This window comes from Erythrolamprus reginae, chromosome 1 (genome assembly GCF_031021105.1).
Source record: "Erythrolamprus reginae isolate rEryReg1 chromosome 1, rEryReg1.hap1, whole genome shotgun sequence".
Lineage (NCBI taxonomy): Eukaryota > Metazoa > Chordata > Lepidosauria > Squamata > Dipsadidae > Erythrolamprus > Erythrolamprus reginae.
Window position 1 is genome coordinate 312362337 of NC_091950.1, and position 20179 is coordinate 312382515.

At 37.5% G+C, this 20179-nt stretch overlaps 1 protein-coding gene across 7 annotated transcripts in view; it reads left to right on the forward strand.

Annotated features, from left to right (window-relative positions):
- The first annotated feature begins 447 nt into the window (after positions 1-447).
- EYA4 (EYA transcriptional coactivator and phosphatase 4) overlaps positions 448-20179 on the forward strand; it is a 108435-nt gene continuing 88703 nt past the window's right edge. For 3 of the 7 annotated variants that reach the window (XM_070733548.1, XM_070733544.1, XM_070733551.1), the window contains exons 1-2: positions 448-1198; positions 14156-14244. In XM_070733548.1, coding sequence (XP_070589649.1) covers positions 14212-14244 — 33 coding nt within the window. In that variant the 5' untranslated portion in view covers positions 448-1198; positions 14156-14211. Of the gene's footprint in view, positions 1199-4251; positions 4312-5551; positions 5664-14155; positions 14245-20179 lie in introns of those variants that run through there. The other 4 variants (XM_070733545.1, XM_070733547.1, XM_070733550.1 and 1 more) reach the window with 4 other exon arrangements.

The following is a 20179-nucleotide window of genomic DNA, read 5'->3' on the forward strand; positions in this document are numbered from 1 at the left end:
AAGTTGATTAATTGGGTTTTTTTTAAACTACTCCTTAGGACAGGGGTAGGCAAAGTTGGCTCTTCTATGAAATGTGGAGTTCAACTCCCAGAATTCCTGAGCTAGCATGATTGACTTAGGAATTCTGAGAGTTGAACTCCACATTTCATAGAAGAGCCAACTTTGCCTACCCCTGCCTTAGGAGTAGGAGGAGTGCATGGGGTTATTGAGAAACCCCACGTGGGATACGGAAAACAAGGCAAAAGCACCGCACAGCAGGGCGAACCTCGCCAATTCAGCCTGACCACCAGCCCAGGGACTCGTGGGCGTCGCGGCACTCGGGGGTAACCAGCATCCAAACCACGTGCCCTTTCTCTCCCGCGCCCCGACCAATTACGCACGCGCGAGAAGGCAGCCAATGGCAAAGCGGCGGCCCGCCGGCTTGTAAACACCGTCCCTCCCGCCCTCGCCTCGCACAAGGAGGACACGCACGCGCTGACCTTCCTGCCGCTCCGAGGAGCGCCGCTCCCGCAACTCGCAACAAGTCGCTGCGCAAGTGCAAAAAAAAAAATTCCTCCAAATTTTTTTAAAAATTTATCAACTACGGAGGAAAAAAAATAATTAGACAACGTGGCGCGCGTTTTTTAAAAACCCCTTTCCACCCCCTTAACTTCCCCGGACGGTAATTTCTGTTTTGTTTTGTTTTTAAATATAAGATTGAGACTTTCTTGCATGAGGAGAGTTTTCTTTTTTGGAAAAAAAACACAGAGGGGGCGAAAAGCGCGAAGGGCAAAACCAGCGATCCTTCAAGGAAGTTGAAGAGTATCATTTTTTGGAAGGGGGGGAAGTTTTAATCGTGCGATTGAGTAAAATTACTCTTACTTTTACCCGCCTCGCCCCGTTGTAACTTCGTCGCGTGAAGAAAGCCGGCGGGGAAAGAGAAAGTATGTAACTTTTGAGAGGAATGACTCTTTTTCTAAACCGATGCATAAATAAATGAAGAAGTCGTTCAAGAAGCTGGGGGAGCAACTTGTAAGTAAGGATCGACCGAAGGAGTAAGAAGAAGTGTAAGAAGCTCAAGTAAGGGTCGACCGAAGGAGTCCTTACAATTCTGGGAGTTGAAGTCCGCGAGTCTTTAAAAGTTGCCAAAAGTTCGGAGACCTTTGATTTAAGGTCTTTTAAGGCCAGCGGGAAGACAGAAAAAGAAAAAAAAGAAAAGGTGGGTACGATCACTTCCCTTACCTTTTTTCCTCCTCTTTCGTTTCTCTCTCTTTCCTCTCCAGCTTTCCCCCTGCCCTTTTCTTTTTTTGGCGGCGGGGAAAATGCGTCTCTTGGTGCCTTGGCTTTAACCGCGCTGAGGGAACAAGGGGGGGGGGGGGGAGGAAACAAGGGGACGACGACGACGAAAGGTTGGCGACCGAAACTGAAAAAAAGCCGCTGAGTAAAGCGGCGGCCTTGGCTAGAAATACACAGAGAGAGAGACTGACTTCGATGCCCGCCAAGCGGCTCTCTCGCTTTCTCATTCTCTCCCCCAAGTCCATTTTTTGCCCTTCGCGTCCCGGGACCTGGGCGTAGAGGGCGCGCGTGTTTGCGTCTCGAGGGGGGAAAAACCAAAACAAAACACGCAAACTTTTCCTCAGAATGGGCGGCTCTGTTTGTGGGGGGGGCGGTGTTGTCGCGGGCTCGAGGGGCGCTCGGGTTGCCGCCCCGGTGGCTTTCCGCCCCCCCCCCTCCCTCAGAGGGCCGAAGATATCGCCTTCTGAGGTAAGTAAGGAAAAAAGGCCTCTTTCGGGACGCCGCGTTGGAGGAAAAGGTTCGCCTTGGCTGTCTTTTTGTCCAAAATCCCCCAATTTCGTCCGTCCTAAGTTTACCCCCATCACCCCCTTCCATATCTCGGGTTTCTTCGCCTCCTCCCGTCGCTGAGGGAGTCGCTAGAATAACAGAAAACGTGACATAAACCCGGTAAGAGAAATTCAGACGGCCGCTTTTGACGCCCCGGGGTTGGGTTCCTCCTCGCCTCCCCCCCCCCTTTCCCGGCTTCTGTTTCCAAAGGTCGCTAGTTTTCCCCCCTAGCGTTGTGTTCCTTCGTTGTGTGGCTCGACTGGACTGGGGTTTGGGCAAGGGAATCGTCGCTTGTCGCTAGTCTTGGGTGGGTTGGGAGGGGGGGGGAAATCTCCCAAACTCTGGCGGTGGTGTGTGTGTGTTATGGTGGGTTTAATTTTTTTTTATTTGGGTTGGTTTTTTTTTTTGTAAATTATTTGTATTTTTCAATTGGAGAAGCTCTGTGCCAGCCTTTTTGGGGGGCAAACAATCGGTTTTTTTCTTTTTCTCCCCTGACTTGGACTACAAAACGTTGTGCAGCTAAATCGTGCCTTACTTTGTTGCCTTTGAAAACCTGGAACTTTCCTGATCTGTCTTCATGTTTATCCTGAAGAAGTAAGTTTGTCATGCAGGGCTTGCTTAATAAAGTAAAGTTTGTTTTCAAGAGTTTGAGAAACATAGGACATTTTTGTTTAAAGGCTGTGGTGTAAATTGCTTCACCTGCCTTGTTTGTATATAGGTTTTATTTATTTTATTTATTTTGTTATACAGTATTTATATGCCGCCCAACTCCAGCAGGACTCTGGACTTTAAAAAAGAAACAAAACCCGAAACGTTTATGAGCGAATTTAAGCTTACAGCTAGGAAACACTTGGTGAACTCCTTCCCTTCTTAAAATTATTCTGAACAAGGGAGGAATTTGACTTTGTGGATCAGGTGAATGAGGTGCAATGAACATTATACAATCAATGACTTGTGTTTTGATACTACCACGTGGAAGCCTCTCTTTTTTTGGTGGCTGGTCCTCCTTGAAGTAATAGTTATTTCATATTCAGCCCCATGGGCTTTCGCTATTACTTGATGTTGCCTTCACATTTAGAAGCTTTGGTTCTGGAGGAAAGGAAGAAAGAATGTGGGCTTTGTGACAAAATAGTATGTTCTGGACCATATCAAATTTAGCATTCTGTGAAAATGCTGCAGCTAAATAGTGACTAGTACACCAAACTATCTTGTCTGTTATTAGGGCTATTGTATGTTGCTCTTCTACTTTCAACTATTTCATTATGCAGTGACATTGGCATACAAAGTTTTTACTTTCCAAAAACAATTATTGACTGGGGATTTTTGACTGGGGATTTTATGCACCTGACAGAAAATTATTGTTAGTAAAGTCTGACAGAAAACTGATCTATTCCTGTTTTTATATCTGCATGGTTAGAATGAGTTAGAGTTGACAAATGGACAGGAGGCAACATTATTCCTTTTGGAATACAGTATAACATCTTTTCATAAGAATATTAAAAGACACATTGAATAAATGATTAGTTTCCATAGATGAATGTATTAGGTTGGTTTGAATCCAGTTTCAGGATACATAGATTTCTCTGCATTTGAGACTTTTGTATATCCTTTGTTTTCCAGCCAGGCATTAGTGATTAGGGAAGTAGAGACCCAAACACTTATTCCCCCTTTAATCTCTCAGCATTATGTTCATAATCATGATACAAATATGTGAATGTATCATATTTCATTCCAGTAGTTTCCTGAAGAATGCAGATATATTTCTTAATTTCATCCAGTTTGTGTTTTTAAAATGCTTGGCATTTTTGTTTAGTGTGAGATTAAACATTATTAAGCAGTGCTCCATCAATTACCAATATTCTGTTTTGTTTGTGGCAGTGTTTTTAAAGGTATCCTTATTGTAAAATATAAATTATGTGCTTACAGCTTTGTTATAAGCATTATTGGTAGTGAAGTATGGTGAGGTATACTATAGAAATTAAATAAATGAATGAATAAACAACTACTAGTACTAAATAAATAATACTTTTTTCCTAATGAGGCATAATTTTGAATTTTTGTGTGGTAGGAACCTGTTTTGACAGTAAAGGATTGATAAAATTCCAATTAATTTTGTCATCATTTTTACTCCATATTAGTACAATTTTTATAATTATATAATGTTACGAATAAAATAATTGGCTTTTAAGCTTTATTTTTAAAGACAAAAATGAGAGTTCTAATATATTAAATATTGAAGCATCAGAATATTATTAATACTGATGGAAATGAGAGATGTGCAGAAGCTTAACTATAACAGATGCACCCCCCCCAAAAAAAAATAAATTAGGTAAACTATTATATATAATATTATATTCATTTTAAAATGGCAGAACCAAATTATTTTGCAAATTATCATGGACAAAATCTACTGCTGTGCTTATTTTACAGAAGAGAGAAAACCTACATGTGAACGTGAAATTTTATTAGATATTTACCTCCTCATTTCAGGTAATATTACCTGGGACATAATTGTATTTATTGGAGTGATTTTTTATTAAGTTCTTGATGTAACCTTTAAAAATGAAGATATCCAAAATGCTTACAGGGCTTTTTTTCCCCAAAGAGTTTATTCGGCATACTTTTATATAGCAGCTGCTGATCATATTTCATAGAGCTGTTAAAGCACTTAAAACCTAAAATTAGGTACTGCCTAGTAGTAAATATTTTCAATTGCTGCTTAAATAAATAAGTGGAAGAATTATTCTTTGAAATCCATTGCTAAACAAATGCTTTAAAAATTTAAAATTAAACAAATATAGCTTTTTTTTCTTGATGTAATTCTATATGCTTTTAGTCTCCTTTGAAAAGTGACTCCACTCCAAATAAATTCTTAAAACATATCTTTCCTTGGTATTTTGTAATTCAATCATTTCATAATCAATTTTACCTCTGCTTAACATTTGTTTAAAATAAATAATCTACAATGTAATACATATTCATCTCCTTTTCTGCAGTGAAATCTTAACTGATTTCCCAAACTCACATTGCAAACCTGTAACAAATGTAAACTTTATACAATAACATCTAAAATCTACATATTTTCATGTTACATTTTCATTAATTATTTTATTGTGAATTAATATAGATATTACTGTATAAACCTGCTTATAATATTAAGGACAAATAAATATGATTTGAAATTTGATGTCAAGCATAATAAAATATCATTTATTGACATTGTTTTTATTAGTAATAATAAGCTTTGCATAATATTTTATACTGTACACTAAAGGCATGATTGTTTTCATGCATCAGGCTATATCTTGGGAATAATACCTAAAGGTATTGATTATAAATATAATAGGTATTTATTGCTTTAGATAGAAGATAGTTATCAACAATGTTATATCATTTAGCAGTAGAAATGACTTGTGAATATTTGATCTCTGATTTAATTGTGAATGGAACATTTTTACCAGGAATACTTTTCAAAAACTGAATGAAACTTTTGCATATTATTAAAATACTATTAAACTTAAAGTATATTAATAATAGCTTATTTTGATCCTTCAAACTTTTTAATGACATGTTCTTTTAAAGTATTATTTAGTCTCATTGTTTTGTATGGTATCAAGATTTAACTAATGATGATTTAATTAAATCATTAGTTAAATCTGGATACTAACCATATATTTGTATTTAGTTTTCTTAAAAACTGGATATAACATTTTAAAATTCTGTGCTTCAGGACTTCAGTGACAAGATTATTTCTGCATGCATTTTAAATTAAGCAAGTTTATGCCTGAATCCGAAACATTTATGGCCTATTCAACAAATCAAGCTGTATTAATTCCTAAGAGGTCAGTAAGGGGCGAGTACAAGTGCACTAGAGTGCCTTCCGTCCCCTGTCCTATTGCTCTCCTATATCTCCTATACCTGTCTTCTATTCCTATATCTCTTCTTCTATTCTTCCATTGATATGTTTTATTCCTATATCTTCTCTTCTATTCTTTATTAGATATATTTTACTATGAGTGTATCTTCTATAACCTTCATTGTGTATTTTACTATGTGTATACCCACTAAAACCCTCATTGTGTATTGGACAAAATCAATCAATCAATCAATTAATATGACAGTCAAAAGAAATCAACTTCATAATTTTTGATGGAATAACAAGCTATGGCCATTCTTTCTCTCCCCTCAGCTCCCCATATTAAAACACAAGGGGGACAAAAAAGGTTCTCAGGATAAGACTATGACTAATAGTGGGGTCCAAATGTAGCAATCATTTTCCATTTAACTTCAATATTTAGACATCTAGAACCTTTTGAATTGTTATTTGTCCCATTGGCAGTAGGGCGATTATGAGTCCCATTGGGAGTAGGGCAGCATAGAAGTTAAATAAATAAATAAATACCTAAATAAATATTTGATTACATGCTAATTTTGACGTTTTGTTCAAGTAAAGAGTTGACCCTTGCTACTTATCTATTCATTTTCCAGTAGAACATTAGTTTCACATATTCTGAAAACCTATTTAGTCATTCTTAACACTTTGCAAAGTTCCTTTCATTTTTGATAAGTCTTCATTAAAAAAGGAACATTAATTATTTTTTAGGTCAGTTAATAGTAAATAAAACTAACATGTATAATAGAACTTTTTCTACCTACATCTTTTGAAGTGACAATAATTGCACATTATATTGTTATACAATATTTGAGTGCAATAGAGGATAGTTTGGGGAAGTTTAAAATAATGATATATTTTATACCTATAAAAATAATATCAATATTCACAGAAGAGCCAAAATGCGAACTATTACATTATCTTTGCTATCAGTGTAATAATTTATACAGTTTCGCTTCAAGTGAAGAAAAATGGAAGTCAAAAATTATAGTGTTTCTGAAAGCCAGGATTTGTAATTTTAAAAAATGAAATAGTTTCCATGGCCATCTATCTCACTGATGGTGTTCAATGATTAGAACAGCGATTGCCTCCTTATATAACCCATGCTATCCAAGGTTAAAACCAAAAAAGCAAATTTCAAAAAACCAGCTCAGCAGCAGAGCTCACCTAACCATCTGAACCAAACATATGGTCTTCAAAGCTTTGTGAAAGGCTAACATGGTTGGGCCTGTCTGGATTTTGGAGATACAGTATACTATTCCACAAGGCATGAGATGCCATATTTAAAATACAGCTTCTGGATCCAACAAGATTATCCTGTTGAATAGGGGGAACCCAGTGTATGCCTTTTGTTCTCTATCTGGTGGGCTAAGCAGAAGCTATGGGGGGAAATATATATATATATTTTAAAAAGTAATAAGCAGATATATCCAAGTTCACTTTGGGAATTGAGAGATCCTTTAAAGCAGCTTCTGATAATCAGGAAGTTTTAAAATTGTTAGATAAATCACTCATTGAATCCTGAACCCACAAATGTAACTATTGTATTCTGTTTGAATAATGTTGTTGAACTCTAGCTATAAGTTATACCAATTTTATTTACTTAAATTTACCATTAGAGGACCTGATCCATTTGGGAATTCAACCCAGCAAGTTGCTTGTGTATATGCCATCAAATATACCTTGAAGTTCATAGTTTAAAGCTTATAGGCAACAAGAAAGATCTTTTGTTGTCAAGAAAGCTGTATGAACATGCCTATAAAGTCATCGGGAATCAAGCCCATTATTTTTTTACTTTTACTTGAGGCATACGTTTTAAATGTTTTGCATCGGATAAAGTTTAGTAAAATATAATAATGCAGTGAACAATGCCAGTTCACCACAAACTGTATTTTAATGGAAGTCATCGCTTTGGGAAAGCTGAATGTTTTTCTTTCTTACCACTCTAAGTGGAATTTCACATAGTTGTGTGCATTTGTATACACATAAACTTATATAAATAAAACCTGGAGTAGAATACTTAAAAGGAAGTCTTTTCATAATTTTGCGTACTTTGGATAATGCAGTTTCTTTACAAAACAGATTTGTAAACCAGCCTGAGTGGATATAAACTCTAGTTTTCAGAAACTTGTAAAATTTGATAAATATATCATGAGGACAGCCACAGAGGTTTCATTGGTTTTATGCCCATGCCAGCTGCCTTAATTTATTTTCTTTCTACTTTAATGTTCTACATTACAGGTTTCACTAAGAACCTCACCTGTTTGGATAGATATGTTTTTTAAGTATTGTTTATGTGGCTCTGAACAAATCTGCTTTGAAATATGTCCTTTGTCAGTAGCTTTGAAACTTAAATAAAATTTCATCTGAGAGTAGCTCATTCTATTTGGCTTAATGTGATTTCCTTCTGAGTAAAATGTATACAACTAAATGACCTATTAGAGTGAGAAGAAATGGAAAAGTAGTGTTGTTGATATATGCAGTTAAGAAATGCTTTTTTGTTATTCCTTAGTCAAAATGAAAAAGCATAAAATTCTGATTATTGTCTCTTGATTCTCCTATTACCTTCAAGAAAAAAATGTTTCAAGTAAAATAAAATGCTTTAAGTCAGTTCAATATTGTAAATTTGGACCTAAGACATTTGCAGTTTGTAAAGGCTTATTTACCCATACATCTATATTAATTCATACTTAGGCAAACATATATATTAACCCAGTTGGATAAAGTTCACTTCTTGCTCTGTATGTGGCAATGTATGAATGGAGTTTCATATGAGGATAGTTTTCTATTCATGGAGCAACTCTGATATGGAAGAAGAAATTAATTGAGAAAGCCATATGTAAATATAAAAAGTAATGTATTGATTTGTTCTCGTTTTGACTGGAGATACCTAATTATCAGTTTAGATATGCAGACTATCTTGTAAATAATTAAACTGTTGGAGATTATTTTAAAATATTGAAGATGTAAAAGTTCAATATAGAAAGTAACATTTGCATTTTTTCCACATAAAGTGTACATACATACATGTACTGTATGTATGTATGTATGTATGTATGTATGTATGCATGCACACAATATTCAGTACAGTAGGTACAAATATACTAATTTGAAAGGCTATATACTTCTATGTCTTCAGGATCAGATATTAATTTTTATGTCAGTTGCAAAGATAGAATTTCATTAATCTCATACTAAAGTGTAGTTGTTTTTAATTTACAATATAGTGACATGAACATCTGATGAAGTATATGAACATTTGAGGAAGTAGCTCTTACAGGTGCTTGTGTGTGTGTGTGTGTACAGTAAATTGTGAATGTGTGTGTGTGCCCTTACACTACTGTACTGTCTATGAGTTAAGGAATGTAAAAATAAGATTAGATTATTTCCTACATTAGGAAAATAGCAACCATGTATTTGTAGAAGATACATATGGTAGGGTACATTGTAACAATACAGCAAGTAACAATAACATCAGAAAATTGTATATTTACATGCTTATTAATTTGATACTACTGCTAACAGTAATATACATAAATTGTCTGTAGATCTATATCTGTTCATGATTTATTTGTGTATATTGGGTCATTTTATATGAATAATTAAGCGCGTTCCTAGAAATGAAAGTTGTTTGCAAGGAACGTGACAAGATTCCAGTGGAAATATTTTGTGGTGAGTTGGTTTGGAATGGTTCACAGTTAATTTTAAAAGGAGCACCCTTTAACTAATTAAAACCTAATATTTTTTATCATTAGTGTTGGATGATTTTCACATGTGTTATGCAAACAGGGGGGCACTAAGTCATTTTGCACAGTACTCTTTTTAGATCCAGTGTTTAGTCACTGAAGCAATGTTTGGGCTAGTTTCAAGGAAGACCTCCTAAATTAATATTCTATGTATAAGGGACTTTCTTAAGACAACTTCAATTTTGATATGACTATTGTTTGGTTTCTAAATTCTTATGGCAAAATTTGCTTTCCATAAACTAAAAGAGGAATTGTTGTCTATCCTGTATGTATCAGTTACATTTGCCACAATATAGTTATGTAAATTAATCTTAGCATTCCAATAATATTTTTTAATTGATCAGAAGTACAATAAATCACTTAGTGTAGGGTATCCCCAACCCTGGACCATGGATTGGTATTGGTCCATAGCCTTTTAGGAATCAAGCTGCGCAAGCAAGTGGAGCTTCACCTGAGCATGGGTGGGATCTAGGTAGCGTGTGAAACCATTCTTCCCCTCCTGGTCTGTGGAAAAATTGTTTTCCATGAAACCATTCCCTTGTGCTAAAAAGATTGGGGACCACTGACTTAGTGAAACAACATGAGAAAAGCACAAGATGTTGCAAACACTGTTGTATATCGGTATTAGGCAACAAAATAATATCCAGTTGAAGTCTGATCTTAGGTTCAATTTTTTTTTTTACAAACCTAACTTGAAAAGCCGACATAAAACTGTCAAACGTGGACGTATTTGAACTTTTCCCAGCCTCTACATCTGTATACGTTATTTTAGAGCTCTATAGCATTCAGAAAATCATATTTGTCACTTTCCTTATCTTTGATGTTTGGCAATTTTAGTTGCCATGTTGTTTGCACACGATGAATATTTTGCATCTTAGAATCTTTAATTAGATTACATCATTGTCTGAACAGCAGAAGTTAATGGCTTCATGGTGTTTACTTCTCCTGATCGCTGTCTCTGTTCCTGCTGATATTTTTGCTTGTTGTGTAATGTTATAGCAGTCAGGTCTTATAATGACTGTATACCACTGTTACTTGGAGTAGTTGTGCCCATATTGATTAAGGGTAAAGTATAAAAGCATAAGTCAAGAGTAGCCTCACTTCTGGTTTTGCCTGTTAAATAATAATTAACACTTGGATAGTGAAGACAAAAGAAAAGCAATGAAATCTGGGGAATCAGAAGATGAAAACCACTATCAATATAATAGGAGCAATTGTTAACCTCATTAAATATATCGTGTCCTTTGAAAAATAGGCGAATATATTCACAGTTCAGATATATATATACACATATAAAATAAAAAGTGTCTGTGGGAACTAAATTTTTAAAAAGAGACTTTTAGTAGGCAAAGGAATCCTGTAAACTTATTTGAGTCATGTGTACGTTAAGTATGATACAATGGTTTAAGGTTCAAAGACTTTCTAATACATTTTATACCAGATGTCAACTGACAATATAAATTGCTATTTATGAGCATATTAGTTGACATCTGGTATCAAAATTAGGATACTGTAAAATATTTTTTTTTAAAGTGTATTAAATGTGTTAATATAGAAAGTTATTATCTTCAATAACATAAAACAGCTTTTGGGGTGGGAGGAATTAAACATAAAATACTTCAACTTTAAATTACATCTACAGATACACTAAATGGTCTATAAACTGTTGAAAATATTTTTGAAACATTAAAAAAATGATTTATAGCCAGCATACAAAATGATCAATCTTCTGTTTTAGTATTTTTTAATATGAAGTCGTGACTTGACTTAGGAACCAAGTCAACTTGTCTCAGTAATAACAGAATATTACTACCTTTCTTAGAATTTTTGAGTTCCTAAATGTTTTGCTCATAAAATCCAGGACATTCATATCCTAAAAGGAGTTTGTTTCCCACCTGTCCTAAATATTGCTGTATTTTGCAGGTGATACTCCATGCAGTCAACAAATCACAATGGCTTTGAATATATAATCAGAGTTGACTTTTTTTAAAACATGTGTTAAATATGTGGTGCACATAAAAAGGAACAAGACTTCAGATAAAGTTGCCATCTAGATTTTTTTAAAATTCCCTCTGCAGGTCCCATTAATTTTTATAGTAGTTTCAAAGTTCTGCTTTAAATTTTTATTTAAATTTATTAAAATATTTATTTACATTTTTATTTTATTTTTATTTATCTTGATGGTATGGTCTTGATTTCTCATGACATCACCAGTGGCTTGCTACCGGTTCGGGCGAACTGGTCCGAACCAGTAGAAACCCATCTCTGTATGTATGTTTAAGTGAAGGTTTTTAAAAAAATGTTTTTACATTTTCTATTGAAGCTAGATTGATGGAGCAGTAATATAGCTATTGTGATATAACTATTGTTAACATCAATAGCAAATTCAGAAGAAATCGAACATGATTTCTAAAGAACAGCTGCTTGATGGTTTGTTGTGCTGGAGAAATAATTGTCATTTGTTTTTGTTCAAATAATCTAACAGTTTCTGTTTTCTGAGAGCAAAAAATCTATCTTTGGTGGCATGTCAGCTCTTGATGCTTAATAGATAAAGCATATCTTCTGGATCCATTTTAATTACATTTTGTAGTAATTATTTTAAAAAGCTATTTTATTCACCTTGTGATACATTAGTTAAACATGAAAATTCTAGTGAATCACTTTTATTATAATGATTTACTTGGTTAAGATGTGATTTGGACTTGCTAGCTTCAATCTATCCTGCTCAAGTGATTTTAGCTCTGCATTTCTTCTCCTTCGGCCTGCATGCATTGGCTTCCATTTGAAACGGTGGGAGTGGGGAGGACATTGGACTTCTGGGAGCAGGGGGAGATGTGCTGGAGGGCTGAGAAAGTTTGAAAAGATAATAGGGAGTAATGGTATCACCCTTCTCTGTTTGGCATTGCTAAGCAGTTTGGATTTGTTTATTGCCAGCTCAAGGTCAGCGTCCATCTCATACGAGATGTGGAGAACCTAACGGATGATGCACCCACCTGACACCTAAGGACATAGGGATTGGATGGATGACCCAGGGGGTTTGCTGGAAGGGATTTGGGATCTTTGTAATATGCATTATGTGCGCCTTTTTCCTCAGACTTTGCTTTGCCGTTAATACATTCCCTTTTTATATAGTAAAAGTACTCTTTGAAGTTCAAATGGACTCTGAGTTTAATTTTCCTGGATTTTGAAGGGAAGCAGACCCAACAGGGACTGACCTTATTTTTGGTGCTACATGTGGCTTACCTGAAGGGGTGAAACAGGGTGGTATGACTTCAGTAGAAGACATTTTCAGTTTTAGAGTTCAGTACCTTTAGTATGCCAATAAAAATAAACTTTTGTTTAAATATGCAAGAATCTTTCTATGTACATTTCCAATTTTGAAAACATGATTGTATTTGCACAACTATGCCCGCTGTGTCAATTGTACATAATTCTGAACTTCTCAAATCATTCACGCATTTTAATATTTTCTACATGGTATTTAAATTTCAGCTAATTTAGAATACTCGATTGAATGCTGTGTTGAATAAGGCCTGCTATGGGGAGCAGCTTTATTGTCTAGTAGTACACTTTATGTATATTTCTTGAAAACAAATGCAAGATGTAATCATATTATGAGTTTCCCTGATTTTTAAAATCTTTTGGAGTAATCTAATCTTTGGAATTGTACTTTTTCAGAGGTCAAGTTTAATTATGCCTCATGCTATCATGAAAATATGGGTTATTTCCATTTTGATATGTTTGTATAATTGTTAGTGAATATGTTAATTTTATTATAATCTGCATGGAGTCATTTTGTAATAAAGCAGTATACAAATATATCAACAATAACCCCATCTCTAAGAGAGTAAAATTTCATGTATGAACTTAAAAATGATTTCATGAGGAATTATTCCATGTTGTAATATTCCAATGAGGAATTATTCCATGTTGCAATAAAACATAGTAAGTTATTGCAGGAAAGACGGAATGTGTTACTTAATTTGTAGCATGAAGTTATATTTTAGTTAACTGAAATGTCATTCTCATCTTTCTTTCATGAATTGGCTAAATGGACTATCTTCCTTTTTAGATATGAACATTAGCAATCCAAGTGATCTTTTAAATGAAACTGCTAACTTATATTTTGAAGATTTGGATCACAAGTTTAAAATGTTGTGTTGGATATTTCTATAACCTTTTCTAAATCCAGATAGGGATTCATAAAATCTTAAGCTTATTTAGTTCAGATTCTTAGCTAATACTTTTCCTGATTGATTTTAGAATGATTTTTTCTAATCATTCTATCAAAAGTCCCTCATTTGCATATGAAAACTGGAATTTGATTTTCATGTCACATGGAGTTGCCACCAAAATTGTAAATGCAGATACATTCTGAAAATTTTGATAGTTTTCTATTTCCATCCATATTGAAGGAAGATACAGCTAAAATAAAAAATAATAGTGGTAATAAAATATGAACCTTCTATTATTGATGTCAGTTCCATTTTCAATATATTATGTAGGTCTATTTTGAACATCCCGTGCCATTTAGTTGCTGTATTTAAAATGATGCTTTTCTTTCAGCTATAAACAAACGAATGTATAGGAATAGAGCCTAGTTTCGTATATGTAATTGTATGTGTGTGTGTGTGTGCGCATGCGTACACAACTGTAGAAACAAAGTAATAATATGTCTTGTTGTTTTTAAAATTAGGACATCCAGTTACTTCTCAATTGCTTCTCTTTGTGGAAGAAAAGTGAGTAACCTCCATGGAAGACACTCAGGATTTAAATGAACAGTCAGTAAGTAAATATTTGGCTAAATTGTTACACATTTATTTTTAATGGGATGGGTCCAACATTATATGAAAAAATTGCTCGAACAGCCGGATTTTTCATTTCACTTTTCACTCCTCTGTGTCTCCCCATGGAAGGTTCCATAGCCTTGCAGAATAGATGGGGAGAGTTACAGAACTGTACCATTGACAGAGGCAATTTTTATAGAGAGTAGAAATCCATATGTTCAATTATATTTTTCAGCTGTATGTAAGAATGTGTTTTTCTGTTTGTGCTTTTATAACATACATAGATTATTTTCCATTCTTGTGCTTGACTTACAAGCATTTGTTTAGAAAACTACATTGTCACTGAAAAACATGACATATGATCATATTTTTACATTTATGTCCATTGGACTCTCCCTGTGGTCATATGGTCAATTTGTGTAGTTGGCAACTGGCATGTATTTCTGACAGTTGCCGTGTCCCAGGCTCATATGAGCATTATTTGTAACCTTCCGTACTGGCTTCTGACAAGCAGATTCAATGGAGGACGCCAGATTCTCTTAACCACATTTTCATTGGATAGCTGCAATGATTTGCTTAAGAGCTTTGGCAAAAATATGTATATCATAAAATAGATTACAACTCATTTAAATAACTGCCTTGCTTAACAATGGAAATTTTGAGCTCAATGATGGTCATACGTTGAGGACTACCAGCACATTATAACAAAATGGATGAAGTTTTTGTATATTATCCAATATTGTAAATTGTTATTTTATATTGTTATATTTGCTGACTGTATTCTTGTACAAATACTTCTCTTCCTCCTCCTATTACATTGCTATGGTAATATATTTAGCCAGAAGTTGGACTGCTTGAATGTAGTATAGGATATCTTCATATGCATGTCTTTATTTTGGAGGTGCTTTTGGTTTTGAATTAAATATCCTTTAGTTCTGTTATGGAAATAATTATTCAGCTAAATATTTCTCAGAGTTAATAATTAGCATTCATTATCAAGCTTTAAAAGACAACAGAGTTTCATAGTGCTCAGATCATTATAATAACCAACAGTTCTAGACATAATGGATTTAATGGATTGGTTTAGGGACTATACATGATGTGCAATATCTTTATAGAAGTTTTGGGCACATTCCGAGGAAAACTCAGAATTGTAGTCTGACCAAATGGGCAGTGCTTAGATCTTTCCCAGAAAATAATGTTGATTAAATTGTGGTAAAATATAGTTTTTGTTTTTGTTTTCTTTTATAATTTTTTTAAAAAAACTTAAAATAAGAACATTCATCTTCTAGTATTAATATACTTTTATTAAATGCTGAGACCCATCCCCACCCTCCCATGCCCATCAAAAGTTGATTTAGGCTTAATCCCAACCTCCTAGAAAACACAGCCACACTTTTTCTTCAAAAAATGGTGGGATGGTAGGAAAATAGCAGCCCATCCCTTAAGATGTGTATATGTTCATTGAAGGCAGAAAAGCAGCAATTTTAATTTTCAATGTTTAAAATATATTTAGTAACATATTAAATTAATGCATGTTATGAACAATCTTATTCAATGCAAATTTGGAGAAACTACAGAAAATGTATCTGTAGTAGCCAAATTTGAAATATAGATACGTATAGTTTATTCATGGTAATCCTTTAGATTCAAAGAAGACACACTGTTATTCAATTTATCTTTGAACATGGAAGTGGCTCTACAGTTCCAATCTAGAAGTGGAGAACCTTAGCACAGTTGGAGCATTGGAAGTCCATTGTTGTAGTAATTGAGGGTGTCATTCTGTGACACCACTCATGGTTTTCTATTAGTTTTTGATTGTGCCTGTCTTCAAAGCTAGTTTTCTTGGCTGGATGTCATAGTGGCACAAGGTTTCTTTCACTGTATCTTGGTAGTATTTCAGTGGTCAAACTCAAAGTCTCTTCCTAGACTCCAGTACACTCATGGATCATACACCAGTCATCGATTCTGATGTCATGTCCCACCTATCACATCTGGACTCTGATCAGAGATTCAATGCTGGTAGACTCCACATGATCCAAGAAATCCAGGTTTGTCCCCTACAGTCACACTACCACATTTTGGACAATTGGCATCTGCCCCACATTTGCATTGTCCTGTAGTTATGTGCCCAACATTTTCAACATTTTTGCCAATTCTCCGTACTGAAGGAGTGGGTCCAGCAGTCACGTGGGTTGCTCCTGTCCAATCCGATGGGACTGAGCCTAGTATTAAAAAAGCCTGCTGGATCCGCCCCTTCCCCAGAATTCGCTCAGTCCCCGCATCCAGCGGGTCGCGTGAATGCTCGTTCCTCTCAAAACACCTTCCCTTCGATCCTTTCTCTCTAAAACAGTAAGATTATTTTATTACTAAAGCTTGCCGGCAGTGAAATCTACTCAGCCGTATCGGGCTTCGAGTTTGGGGGAGAAGTGGGCGGCGCAGCCATTCGCGGCTTTTTTCCCCTCCGTGCTGTCGCTGCGGCCGGCCTGGAATTTTATCTTATTCCTCTCGGCCTGGAGGTCCTACCGGGCAAGCCATTGTTTATATAAGGATTAAAGGGCTATTTACCTCCTGCGGTGTGGGACTCGTTTGTCTCCCGGACTTAGTTCCCTCCGATTGCAAAAAAACGGAGCGGTTTTTTTGGTGCGAAGGCCCTCGCGCCCAGTAACTTCGCACTTTCGGTTTGCCCTGCTTGGTCATCCATCAGTGCTTCCAGTCCGCCGCTTGACCCTGGAGTAGCTGTGAGTTTCCTCAGGTCCATTCTCCACGGAAGTGGCCTCCAACCAGTGTGCCTTGGTTTACTTAAGTTAAGTTTAGTGAGGCCTGCCACGCTGCATTTAGGGACACGAACTCTTGGTTCCGTCCGGATTGCCCCTAAGTCGCAGCCGCTCCTGGGCCTAGGAGCAGGGTCACCTCTCCTCTTGGGAAAGCTATTAAATTCTTCCCCCCCCCCCCTATTTTCTTTGGCTCAAGCCTTGTCTTCTATAATTTGTTCAGACTATGGCTTCTTTTCCCAAGAGAGGCACTACCAAAGGTCCCAGAGAGGTTAGGCCTACTGGTGATGAATCTACTAATATCCCCCAGGCCTCTTCCTCCTCTTCTTCAGGAGCCCATTCCTTGGCCAAGTCCACCAGGGCTGAGAAGAGAAGGGACCTAGCCCTGCAAAAAATACATGATAAATCAGCCAAACGTTTAAAGGTGCAGGCCCAAGCACATATGAATCCAACCCCCCCAGAGGCCTCTAACCTGCCTCTCTCTGGGGTTCCTGTGCTATCCCTGGATGAGCCAAACCTAAATCCACCCCAACCTAATCTATGGGGCTTAGGTCCAGAGGAGCCAGATATTACTGAAGATTCCTCCCAGCCAGAACCTTCTCAGGCCTTCAGGGATCCTTCTAACTTTCCAGCTGATATTTCTTCCTTGCCTCCGGAGTTTCAGTCTATCTTGTCTGTTTTGACTAAAACCATTGATGCTAAACTCTCGGCCATCAATGTTCCTTCTCTGTCTCATCCCCCTCCACGCTCCTCCCGTCCCGTGAGTTCTTCTCCTTCCTACAGAGCCCCAGTCATGGAGGACTCAGATTCTTCTCAGGAAGAGAATGAGGACGTGGAAGCAGAAGAGGATGATGACCCCTTTCAGCGTCTGTCGGAAGATGAGGAATCTCAAATTAAGATTCCAGCCCCAGCTGCCATCTTTCCATCTCAACTCTTCAAATCTCTCCTTCTCAAAGCAAGAGTATCCACGGGGCTAGCCGGGCAAGAAAAGCAGGCTACTCCTTCCACAGATCCTCCGGAGGAAAATCTTCCTTATTTCATGGGAGAACAGGAAGACAATGAGGTAATTCATATGCCCAAATTGTTTAAGGACGCCTTGCTCAAACAGTGGGACCATCCAACCTCTGGCTTCACTCCCACTTCCAAGGACAGGAAGCTCTACAAGCTCTCTCCCTCTTGTGAGGAGCTCCTAGCCTGTCCCAGGCCAGATGAACCGGTGAAGACTCTCCACTTGGCTGCTGCCATGCCTGGCGAAGCAGAGGAGGTCCTCCATCCAGAAGACAAGCGTCTTGAGCAAATGCTCAAGAGAGGTTTCTTCGCAGACTCATGGGCCACTAAAAGTGCTGCAGCAGCATCTTTCTTCTCCAGAGCTATGCTCTTGTGGCTTCGTCAGCTCCAACAACATCTACCTCCAGATGATCTACGAGGCCAACAAGATTTCAACAAAATCTTCGCAGCTGCCCAATACGTAGCGGATGCTACTCTCCAATCTTCCAGATTTGCAGCCAGGTCAGTAGCGGCCTCCACAACGGCCAGAAGACTTCTATGGCTCCGCCCTTGGCAGGCGGAAGTAAGGCAGAAGTGGCAGTTAGCCATGGGTCCTCTGAAACGCAATCTCCTCTTCGGAGACCTTCTGGACCCTCTCCTCACAGAGACCACGGACAAGAAAAAGGTCTTAGGACCTACCACCAAGAAGGCCCCTAAACCGCAGTCCTTTCGGCGCACAGGTCGTCAACAGGATCAGGGTTTCGCCTTTCAAAGGAATCCAGGTCAATATTCCCCTCGGTTTCGATCCCAATCTAGAAACACCAGGGGCAGAAGTTCCCGCTACCAGAGAGGATCCTCCTCTACCAGGGCTTCCAAAAAACCCAGATGGTGAGTCTTCCTCTTTTCCCATAGGCGGTCGCCTGGCCTGGTTTTCCACCTCCTGGCACCATTCTTGTAAGGACCCCTGGGTCATTGATACTGTGGAAAGGGGTCTCCGTTTAGAGTTTATTTCTCCTCCCCCTAAGCGTTTTATTTCTTGTCCCTCTCCCAGCTCCTCTCCATCTCGTATCCGAATGGAGGAAGCTATTTCCCACTTGTTGGCTATTAAAGCTATCCAACCGGTCCCCTATCTCCAGAGAGGCTTGGGCTTTTACTCCATCCTCTTCATGGTCCCTAAGACCTCTGGAGGCTAGAGAGCCATCTTAGACCTAAAGAATTTGAACCAATTCATTAAATATAGGAAATTTAAAATGCATTCCTTATCTTCCATCTTAGCCGCCCTGCATCCTGGGGATTTTATGGTCTCCCTGGACCTTACGGAAGCTTACCTCCATATCCCCATTGCCAAAGGCCATAGAAAATTTCTACATTTTGCCTTCCAGGGCAGGCATTTTCAGTATAGGGCTATGCCATTTGGGCTCTCCTCGGCTCCCAGAGTCTTTACCAAGCTCTTGGGATCCCTGGCGGCACATATCCTGGCCATGCCCATTCATATTTTATGTTATTTAGATGACATTTTAATTCATGGAGATTCTAAAAATGGAGTGGCTGCAGATCTCTCTTCCACCATGTCGGTCCTACAGAACCATGGTTTCTCCATAAATTTCAAAAAGAGCCACCTTAAGCCATCTACTTCCATTCTACATCTGGGAACTATCATTAATTCTGAGATATCCCAGGTTTTCCTCTCTTCTGAGAGAAAACACAGCATGTTGGATCTTATTTCTCGTATTCTATCCCAACAATCTGCCTCCATTATCACCCTATCTTCCCTACCAGGGAACTACAGTGGCTTCTGTTACCATTCCAGAGATCGGGACACAGCAACTCGACTCGTCGCATCGCCATTCCACCGGCAGTTCGCAGATCCCTCAAGTGGTGGACTTCTCCAGCCCTAGACAAGGGATCTCCCTTCAGGTGCCCAGACCAGTTTGTTGTCACCACAGATACCAGCCTATCGGGCTGGGGAGCCCATGCCCAGGGTATAATAGCCCAGGGCACGTGGTCACCGGAGGAAGCCTCCAGGCCCATCAATTGGCTAGAATTAAGAGCTGTGTCCCTAGCTCTAAAACAGTTCAAACTTCACATCTCCAACCAGCATGTTCTGATTCTTACCGACAACATAGCCACAAAAAGCCACATTTGCAGACAGGGAGGCACAAGATCCAAGGC